At 48.9% G+C, this 10,966-nt stretch overlaps 1 protein-coding gene across 1 annotated transcript; it reads right to left on the reverse strand.

Annotated features, from left to right (window-relative positions):
- Positions 1-8,364: 8,364 nt before the first annotated feature.
- Positions 8,365-10,322, reverse strand: Bhlhe23 (basic helix-loop-helix family member e23). Its single transcript, XM_031373793.1, has one exon. It carries the CDS (start codon positions 10,169-10,171, stop codon positions 9,500-9,502), a length of 672 nt encoding a protein of 223 aa, XP_031229653.1. The 5' UTR covers positions 10,172-10,322; the 3' UTR covers positions 8,365-9,499.
- Between the last annotated feature and the right edge of the window lie 644 nt (positions 10,323-10,966).

Genomic DNA, 10,966 nt, shown 5'->3' on the forward strand with positions numbered 1-10,966 from the left:
TATTTCCATCTGAAGGGCAAATCTGAAGCCCTTGCTGTGCTTGAGCCTTAGAAACCTCTCTAGGAGTGTGGGAGACAAGCTTACTCAGAAGGGGTATTTATTCTTGGACCTTCATTATGGGGCTCCTCCGTATATACTGCTTGGTGGCTGTGAGCTGTGAGAAGGAACATCTTTAGATGTCTTGGGATAGATTAGTGTGACCTTTTTATCAAGATTAAGGCCTTACTGGGATCTTCATCTCAAAAATATCTCTCATACTTCAGAGACTCCTTCAAGGTCATACCTATCAAGGGTGGGAATCTTATTTAAGAGAGACAGCCAGGGTAGCTGCAGGCAGACAGTTCATGTCTGAGGGCAAGGCTAAACACCCTGTTTTCTTCATGCTAGATGTAGACTTGTTCTCACTCTGTGATAGGCTGAGTCCCAGTAAGGAACCTGGGTTGGTCTGTGCTGAGCTGAAGGAGCATTCTGGAGCTATCATCTGACCTGGGAGGTCAGACTCACAGAGTCAGGGTGCTGGAGGGTTGTAAGAGCAGGCAATGGCAGTATTCTATAGGTTGTCATGTTAGTAGCCACATGTATTGACTGTGTATTATCAGCATCCACAGAACTGTACATCTTGGAAGGGGCATTTTACTCTATAGGCGTAATATTTCAGTAACTGGTGGTTTGAAAAATGGCTCCCATAGTTCCCATAGTTCCCATAGTTCAATAGGGAGTGGTACTATTAGGAAGTGTGGCCTTGTCGAAGTACATGTGTCACTGGGAGTAGGTTTTGAGGTCTCATATGCTCAAGGCAGGCCCAGTGGCTCACTGTCTCTTCCAGCTGCCTGCAGATCAAGATGTAGAAATCTCAACTACCTCTCCAACACCATGTCTGCCTGCACGCCACCATACTTCCCACCATGATGACAATGGACTAAACCTCTGAACTGTAAGCCAGCCCCAATTAAATATTTTCCTTTATAAGAGTTGCTGTGGTCATGGTGTCTTGTCACAGCAGTAGGAACCCTAACTAAGACAATAACTGTGGCTCAAGAGTAAAATTGTGAGCTTTGTAAATGTTTTGGAGATAGATGGGGGTTGACTGATGTTGTGAACATCTTTAATGTTGGATGAGACACCTAAAAGTGAGTAAAACTGGGCTGGGGTATAGCTCAGTGGCAGAATGCTCATTTAGCATTCACAAGACCCATGTTTATCCCTAGTCCTGCACAAAAAAGTATAAGTGATATTTATTAGGCATATTTTACCATGATAAAAAGAGAAAGAAAGAACACTTGCTTCTCTTCCAGAGGACCCAGATCTGAGTTTCAGCATCCACGTGAAGACAGCTCACAAATGAATGTTCCTCCAGCTCCAGAGGATATGACACCCTCTTCTGATATCATTGGCCAAAACACCCATAGGCATAAAATAAATCAGTTTAGAGAAAAAAAAAAGGAAAGAGTCATATCACAGAAGCTGATCTGCTCCTCAGAAGAGCATCTGTGCCTTCTTCCACCTTCAGGCCTTTCAGAACAATAACCTTTTGTTCGCTGGCCACAAGTATTCTTTCAGTGAGAGCCCAGGTCCTGAATATGCCACTGAAGTCTTGTCAGAAGCCACAGGACTCTCAGATGCCTGGACAATGAATGAGCTTGAGTGGGTGCCTACAAGGACCTGGAGAATGCTACTGTCCTACTGACCCTCAGCACAAAGGCCTTCTCACTGTCACTCCACAGAGGAGGGTGAGAGCCCAGATGGGATTAAGGGGAGGTCCAAATGCCTATCTCAAGGCTGGTCTCTGGGGACAGTGTCTGAGAACAGAGCTTACAATACTGGGTGGGAGTGGGGGTGGACTCTTAGTCCACCTTTGTGGTAGGCAGAAGTGCAGGATAGGGGCAGTTGAAAGCCATCATCCTCTTTGTGGGCCTGTTCACTTTATGGTTGTGTTCAGAGGACTACAAGCTACAGTGAGGTTTCCTAAGAAGGTTGATATCCTTGGAGTCTGTCTGTCCCTGTCATTTGTCAGCATAGTCATTTTCCAATAAGAAATTATGTGCTGTGTCCTTGTCCCCTTTAGTGCTGAAAGCATGCCTACCAATGCTAATGAGCAGGTGCCACAGCCTTTCAAACCAAAAGCCACCTAGCCACACATGGCCCTGATAGAAAGGTCCCCTTCTGCCCTTTGCACAGCTGGACAACCAGGGGTCTCTCAGAGTCAGATGAGATCTGAAGGTGGTATGGAGATCCTGAAGAACTGGGAATGTTCTACTTCAAGACTGGCACCTAGAACTCAGGAGCCTTGATGGGGGAGAAAGTTGTATATATCTCCACAAGTACACATACACATATGTACACATAGGCATGCCATAGCACACAGGAATGCACATAACACAATACACATGCTGTCATAACCCAAACACATGAAACACGTAAGTGCATGTGTACATGTAGCATGGGCCTATGTATATGCTTTACATATATACATTCAATAGTGTTCAGAATCCAGCTGCTCCAGTCTCAGCTCACTGGATGCTCAGAGTCCCAGACAGGACTGAGTATACAGCTGGCCAGTTGTTCTTTACCAATCAGGGTTTCCTGTCCAGGGCAACCAGGCCTTTTCAACACCGTATCCATTAGCACATCATCTGTGGGCAGTAAACAGGGAATGAAGCCCCAACATGCACATGGAAAACTTTACAGAGTACTTCTTCCTTTATGGTTAGAGGAAAAGACTACCCACACAGAGGCACGGGTGTTGGCAGGACCCATGTTTTTTCCCAAACTGGCTGCAGCTGGTAGTGGTGAGGTTCAGAGAGGAAGCTTGAGTGGTGAGCCCTCGCAGTTCCCGGGAATGGACATGGACAGGACTCTGCTCTGGATACAGGTCCTCTGGGATCAGATTTTGTCCTTTCTGGGTAATGTTTCTCCTCCCTCTGCTCTCGAGTCACCAAGGTGGAAGAACAGACTGGAAAACTCTGAATTAACATTGCCTCATTTGGAAGTGCTGATGTGCTAGCATCCTCCATGCAGTGTGTGAGGACACACTGGTGTCCAAAGGCCACCTGAGATGTGCATTTATCCCAACAATCCTGCTGCAGCAGCCTGTTGCTGCAGTCCCTTGGCACTAACTGGCTCATGGACAGTGCATTTGCTGTTCACAGTTTGAGTGTGCATCTCACGGACAGCATCCCCTGCTCTACATAAAGAATAGCTAGGAAGTCTGTGGACTTTGGAGTCCTCATTCCCACCCACACCATAACAATCAGACAGGCAGGTCATGCAGTGCTCCTCTGGAGCTGACTCTGACCCTTGTCAGACCATAGTACAGGCCAAGGCAGACTGAGAACCACTTGCTGCCTCAGGGTCTACTGGGGTTGCATAAAATAGAATTTTTCCTGTGTGTGAAGCACAGAGACCATTTGCTTCCAGAGGTCTTAGAACATCAGTACTATGAGAATTTAGGAAACAGGAAGGAGCTAATAGAGTTGGGCACAGCTGCGGATGATGCAAGCCTGTGCTGGCAACAGATGACAGCATCAACAATATACCCCATCAGGTGCCTTGTGGCTACCAAGAATACCGTATATCTCATATACGTCTTAGCATTTGGCCAAACATCTTGTTTGGGAAAGCCCTCTTCAGGACAGTGAAAGTGTTTTTGTGGAACTAGAGAGACAAGCCTCATATCAGGCTAAATAAAGAGGCTTCGGGAGGGTGGCAATTGTGGGTCCATTGCTTTGGACAAAGAGGGGCTCAGATGTAGAAACTGGCTGCAACGATGCATGAGGCTGATGCTCTCTGATGTGCTGCCTATTATTCTGAGCCTCTACATTAGCAGCTGTGGTGGTTTGAATAGGAACAGCTCCAATATACTCAAGTGTTTGAATGCTCGGCTCCATTAGTGGCACTATTAGGAGGAATGGGTCTACTTTGTTAGTATGTCACTCAGGGTGGGCTTTGAGGTCTTACATGCTTAGGCCAGGCCAGTGTGGCAGTTTTCTTCTGTTGCTTGTGGATCCAGATGTAGAACTCTCAGCTCCCTCTTCAGCACCATGTCTGCCTGCATGCCCCAGTGCTTCCTGCCATGAAGATAATGAACTAAGCCTCTGAAACTGTAAGCCAGCCTCAATGAAATGTTTTCCTTTTATAAGAATTGCTGTGGTCACGGTGTCTCTTCACAGCAATAGAAACCCTAACTAAAGACACCAGCCCATGGTGGGGCGGGCATGCCAGTGACCTGAGAGGAGTCTTGGGGTACAGAGGCCTCGCCCAGCTCAGCAATGCATTGTGATGACAGTGCCTCCCCAAAATGCAGACTGCCTGCTTGAGCCCCAGAAGTGGCTTGAGCCCCAGAGGTATAAAGGTGTAATCTTGGAGAACAGAAATCGTGACATAGGGCAATGCTGGCCTGCTCAGAGACCCCCTTTCCACACATGTACCCCACAACTATCACCCTTCTTTCTGGTAGCCACTCAAAACCAGCTTTTCTACATGACATAAGTAAATAACCCCAGGGCACTCCAGGCTGGAAAAGCACCAACCTGAGTCGCTTTGACTGTAAGGACAGTGATGGCTTTGACGGTCGGTTGGCTAACCCTTTGAACCTCTCTGTGCTCATGGCAACACTTGTTCTCTGGGGGTGCATTTACATTCATGTTATAACTTTCCAATTTTCCAGAATAGACTTGTTGGGACACAGTGGCTGGTTACAAAGAGGCAATTGTTAGAGAAATGGTTTAATACACTGCAAATCCCTCTATATCCCTTTCAGAAGGGAATAAAGACTAAAAACAGATCACAAACAAATTTACATTATAAAATTGCTGTCATCATTCTCTACCGGATTAACCCGGGGTTTAGGAGCGTCCGCTCAGCAATTGTGTTCCTGATTCCTTCCTTTGTCAGAACAGACGGTGTGGCCCAAGTGGCTTTGGGACTGAGATGACAGTTTTCTATTTATTTATTTATTTTATTTCTTATACCCTTTTAGAACAACAGTGCATGTCCTTTGTGAATAAGTGCCTCTTGTGCTGGCATGATGGCTTAGCAGCAAAGGCACCTGCTACCAAGGTGATGACTTGAGTTTGACCCTGGGCCCATATGGTAAAAGGAAAGAACTGACTCATTGAGAGTGGTCTGCTGGCCTCTGTGTGTGTGTGTGTGTGTGTGTGTGTGTGTGTGTGTGTGTGTGTGTGTGTGTGTATGTGTGTGTGCGTGCGTGTGTGCACACTCACACACTCCCATACAAAGTAAGGAAAACTAAAAATGTTTTCTAAAAGTATTCCTTGAGGCTGGAGAGATGGCTTAAAGATTAAGGATACTGGCTGCTCTTTCAGAGGTTCTAAGTTCAGTTCCCAGAGCCCACAGCAGGCAACTTATAACTACCTGGAACTTTACCTCTTGGAGGATCCAATACTTCTGGTCTCTGAGGGCATCTGCATTTATGTGCACATACCCACACAAAGATGCACATAATTAAAGATAAACTAAGTGTTTTTTAAAAAGTCTCTTCTTGTGAAATTCCCAAATAATCAATAAAAATATATTTAAAAGTCTCTCCAGTTAATATTTTCATCCAAGCTAGGCACTTCTACTTGGTTCCCCCTGATTGGATTAATCTGCATGAGTGATGGTATAAATTCAACTTTGAGATGGAACTATCAAAATGAAACTCCTAGAAGTCAACCTGTGTGGAAGGAGAGCATAGAAGATCCAGGAGAGTTGTAGAAGGTTGGAGGGGCTGGAAGGGGGTGCCTTGGGCACCTCTACTTTCCTAGGGCTGGAGTTGGGCTTTCAGTAGCATTTGGAATTGCTGGCTGCCCCTACAGCCTGGCTTTGGGGGGCAGGGGAGTGTGCACGCACGCATGCACATGCATGCATGTGTGTGTGCATATGTGTGTATGTTTTAGGCCAGTATATTTCTTAACTCAGGAGAAACAAATGCCTTTGGGTATGCAGAATATTGAGTTTTATAGGAACTGCATGTCACAAACCCAGGGTGTGGATAGAACCCTCAGCAAATAATTTGTCAATGTGTAGCTCGGTGCCTGCAGTGTTTCAGTTATAGGAACCACAAAGGGTGGAAACTTGAGAGATTGGTCTGTGTGTTTTTAAGAAAGAAGGTAATATGAAGATAAGTCTCCTGACCCTTAAATCAAGTCCCCTTACGTTTCCTGACCTGCTTAGCAAACTGGAAGCCCAGGCAAGTAGCAGGCCAGCAGCAGGCATCCAGGAATGGACATGGCAGTTGGTGAGTGGATTCCTACAGAGCCACTGGGCCCATGCCAGCCAAGCTCCTGTAAGCTGGACTTCATCAGGACCTTCTCAGCTAGAGCAAATCCACCTCTTTGAGTTACTCAGCTAGCAATCAGCAAGGCTGAGGACTTCATTCATGTGGTCAGCAGAGGAAGGCAACACTAAGTCAAGCTCCCCACCTGGGAGGGACCCAGGGTTCTCACCAGCTTTTGGTCTTGTTTGATGGTGGTTTCCCCTGGTCTGGGTGTGGTCAGTCAGTGTGAAGCCGGAGGACATGGGACCAGAGACTCAGTGGGCATTGTCTATCCCTTCTCTTGACAGACAGCTGACAGCGTTCTTCTCTTCACTGGCCCAGCCCTAGCATCTTAGATGGAGACTCATTGAAAGAGAAAAGGGACAAAGCAGTGTCTATTTGCATGGCTCTAGAATCTGCTCCCCAAACTGATGACATTTCCTGGTAGCTATTAGACAAAGAGAAGGAAAGTCATCTCGGTGCTCTATATATTCACAGAGTGGGGCTGTGCCAAGGCCACTGTGGCCATGAGCCCTGAAATGCAGCAAGCTGGAATAAAAGTGTCCTCTGTGAGCAAGAGGGCAACTTGAAGGCTGTCAGGGTGGCATGTGGAGACATAAACTGCCAATAAAAATGATGTCGCCGTTTCTGTTCACTGTCATTATGCAGCCCACTAGAAAAATGTAAGCATCACACACCACTCACGTCCTCTGTGTGCAGTGCATTGGAAGGAAGAGCCCAGTCCTGGGGACACTTTACTACAGCTACATTTACTTTCCTAAAAAAACCAAAACAGAACCAAAGCCAAATTCCCCACCCCCACCCGCCAAAACCAAAAAACTAGACAATGGGCTCTGAACAAGAAGGAGGAAGAGGAGGAGGCATGCTAGTTCAAATCCCAGCTGTAAATGAAGCGCTTCCTCTAAAGACTCACAGTGATTCTCACCCACAGGAGCTTAACCCTTTATTCCCAGGGCAAAAACAAACAAACAAACACCCAAAAAACCAACGAGAGCCGGCATGAGCTGCTTCCAAAGAGCAGCACTTAACAACAGGCACCTTTGCTGGCTGAATTCTGCTGTCCAGTGCAAGGCTGTGGAGTGTGGCCTCAGAATGGGAAGCTTGCTGTGCAAACCCAGGATGCTTTATTAATGGGGACAATTGAGAAAGCTGTGGAGTTTCCCATTGGAAAACCCCACCTTGCTCACTCATCCAAGTTAACATTGTGCCAGTGTTTTGGAGAACAGCTTGCAATTTCAAAATGTTCTGATTTAATTTGAACTTTTATTTAAGATTACTAACCGGAGAGATTTCTATTAGTAAAATAGTAAAAGAGTTATTTTTGAGGCTTTTTTTTTTTTTTTTTTTTTTTTTTTTTTTTTTTTGTGAGGGAGGGAGTTGCTGTTATTGTTTTGTTTAGTCTTAATCTAGTTCAGGTTGACCTAGAATTGAAACCATTTTCCCATTTCCATGTCCAGTGTTGAGGCTGGGGCATGAACCACACCCAGCTCTTTAAAAACTGCTTTCATTCTAGTGAAAGGACTTTTTCTTCCCCCTATTTTATTACAAAGTTAATCTTTTTCTTTTCCTGAGAGGGTCTCGCTGTGCTGCTCAGGCTGGTCTCAGAATTCGCATCCTCTTGTCTCTGTTTCCTGCAGGATGGGATCACCTGTGGGTCTCCACCCAACACTCCTACACATTTTTCCTATGAACTCTTAATGGCATATGGATCCATTTTAAAATCTCAGACATTTCTTGGGGCCCTAGAAGAAGGATCCCAAACCAGTATCATTGTCTGAAGATTGAGATTATAAATCAAGTCATAGATGTACACTTAATTTGATATTAAAATTTAATCATATTGTTTTTATAAAATAAGGTTTAAGTACTTTATTCTGCACACTACCCCTGGTCTAAATATAAATAAAGGACTTTTAAAGATAATAGTGGGTAATGACCCCACAGCTAACAACACTTGAGTTTCCAGTTTTCCCTGTTCATCTTAAGTGAACTTGAAAAGCAATCTGTTTTGAAATGTGCAAAGTAGATTAGTTTAGGGGAGGGGAAAGATATTTAAGAAATGAAAAATAGAAATTAGCAGAAACCAGTATTATGCATACGTCTTTATGAATAAGACTTAATCACACACGTCATTTCGCAAATACAAAAGGGCCGTTTCCAATGCATTAATTAAAGTTAAGCGCTATAGACAGGCGCTTTGCTGAGCAGCGGCCCTCTCCGGATTTGCTTTGCGTCAACGAAAGCCAAGAAAATTGGGTAAATGAAGGCGGAAGCTGCTGAGGACCGCAGAGCGAAAACCAGGCATCATCTGGGACTCGCGGGCTAAGGCTCAGGCTAGGTATAGTGGCAGGATTCTGGGCTGTGTGGTCCGATTTTGTGAGCGACAAGTTCCCATTCAGTCCAGAGCCAGGTACTCACCGGCTTCCTCCAGAAATTCCGGAACTGGCGCAGAGGGCCTTGGTTGCTTCTGGAGCTAGACTGGACTCCTCGGCTGACCCTTCAGGATCAAGTAGCCCCTGAGCAGGTTGTGAGGGCTCCACTAGTACCCTTGGGACAAGCAGAACGCCCAGCTCAGCCCACAGGAGGCAGGCGCTGGCGGTCCAGGCTTATTTAGGGATATTTCCACAGACTTTTGAGGGCGGCTTGGATTTCCTGAGCCTCTGGGCAGGCAAGAATGTTAATAGAATAAGCTCAGACTTGGGAAATGTTGTAAACCTCACCTCTTGGGTTGTTCCTGCGTCTGCCTCTACGTCCTCTCCAAAGGACTATAGCGGAATCTTGCTCATCGACCCGGCCTGGAGTGTTGGAACCGACAGAGGCCCGAAGTGAGGGGCCACACCCGTTCTGAGGAACAGGTCTAGTTGGAGCAAGGCCCTGCAAGTTGGTTTCGAAGGGACTGGGGCAGAGGACGATCCCCAGTGCTAGGATGTGGTCAAGCGCGATGCTCTGTGCCTGCGCTCCTGAACCTTGGGCAGAGTCACCTGTCAGATGTGGGACCAGCCACTACCTGTTCCCTCCCGTGGCCTTCTTTTAGCTGAGATAGCTCCGTGGATGCGGCGGGGTCTAGAGTCCAGCGCCAAGTCTGTTGCTCTGCCAGGACGGACTTCGCATTCTGCACCCAACAGTTCTGTAAGCGGAGTCCTGGGCTTTCTCATAGGGTCTTGCCAGCGAAGACAGGGGACAGTCTAAATAGAATGGCGGCTGCAGAGGGGCTTGGCGCCCTCAGGGCTTCTCGCCGCAGTGTTTGCAAAGTGCTGAGGGCGATCCTGAGAAGGTGGCACACTTGTCTGGGCAGGGCCCGAGCGCGGCGCCCGCTGAGAACGGGTAAACCGCTGCCTGGCCAAAGGGCGTCAGAGGCGTAGCGGCCACCGGCGCCGCGAGGCCCTGGCCTTGGTTGAGGTATGCCACCAAGCGCCTCATCTCTTCCAGGGCCTGCGCCTGCATGAGGATGTAGTTCTTGGCCAGCAGAAGCGTGGCGATCTTGGAGAGCTTGCGCACCGACGGGCTGTGCGCGTAGGGGATGACTGCGCGCAGCCCGTCCAGCGCGTCGTTCAGGTCGTGCATGCGTCGCCGCTCGCGCGCATTGATGCTGAGCCTCAGCGAGCGCTGCTCCCGGGGCCGCCGCCGTGCGTCCACCGCAACCCCGGACCCTCGTCGCCGCCGCCGCCTCTCGAAGGCTTCGTCCTCGTCGCCGCTCTGCTCGCCGCTGCTCTCGACCGTCGCGGCGGGGACGCGAGAAGCAGGAGCCGCGGGGAGGTCGCCACCCGGACCCGATGCACCGAAGCCGCGTGTCGTCTCCGGTCCGCGCGCCGCAGTGTAGGCGTGGCCGGTCGCCGTGTAGCTGTGGCTCAGCGCCAGGTACGAGTCCCCCGACAGCGACTTGAGCTCGGCCATGACGCCTGGAGCCCGCTACGGCAGTGCGACTTTCCGCCCTGCGGGCGCGTCCACCTGTCCAGCTGTCTGCCAGTCCCTGGGCCTGCGCGTGGCCTCTCCGGCCGGCCACCCCTCCCGCGCCTCCTCACCAAGGCGCGTGGCCGGCCGGGGCCTCTCTACCTCCCACTTGAATTGGCTTCGATTTTAAGCTGCTGAGCCTCCCGCTGGGACTTCACGCCGTCCAATCGGAGGGGACCTGATGCCCGCACCTTCCCAGCCCTGCTCCACCCTCTTTGCGGACTCACAGGCCTGAAGATGGGAGCCGCGGGACCAGAGAGCGCTTTGCTGCTTCTTGGCGCTGCAACTGCCATCTCTTGTTTCCTACGGGGTCACCTTCCCAAAGCTCCAGCCCCGGTACTGGCTTCAGTCTTGCCTTGTTCTGGGTCCCCAACCGCAGGAGTTGAGCGCTGAGCGGGAGCTCCCAGCCGGGTTCTTCTCCATGTCTCCGGGCCCGGCCTTGCGAGTTTAATTATATCTTCTTCCTGTAGGCGTCAGATCGTAGGTCCCTTCTGTCTGTCGCCTCAACACCAAGTTCTCCTGACAGATGTATCCCAGTGTGGCTCCCGTGTTTGGGCTGAAACCTTTTGCTTCGACAGACAGAAGTTTCCCTCGACTTCTGAGGTGAAGAATTCCTAGTCTTGTCCTGTGGGGAAGAGTATGATGGATTTTCTCAGTTTTGGCTGGGGAGTGAGGGCGGAGCAGAGGTTGCTGTAGAAGCGTCCGGGTTCCTTCTTGTAAGTGAGGAACTGGGGTTGA

The sequence above is a fragment of the Mastomys coucha genome, unplaced genomic scaffold, assembly GCF_008632895.1.
Source record: "Mastomys coucha isolate ucsf_1 unplaced genomic scaffold, UCSF_Mcou_1 pScaffold15, whole genome shotgun sequence".
Taxonomy (NCBI): domain Eukaryota; kingdom Metazoa; phylum Chordata; class Mammalia; order Rodentia; family Muridae; genus Mastomys; species Mastomys coucha.

Excerpts from the sequence above, each read along its gene's own strand:
- Bhlhe23 (XM_031373793.1), bottom strand. The coding sequence starts at position 10,171 with ATGGCCGAGCTCAAGTCGCTGTCGGGGGACTCGTACCTGGCGCTGAGC.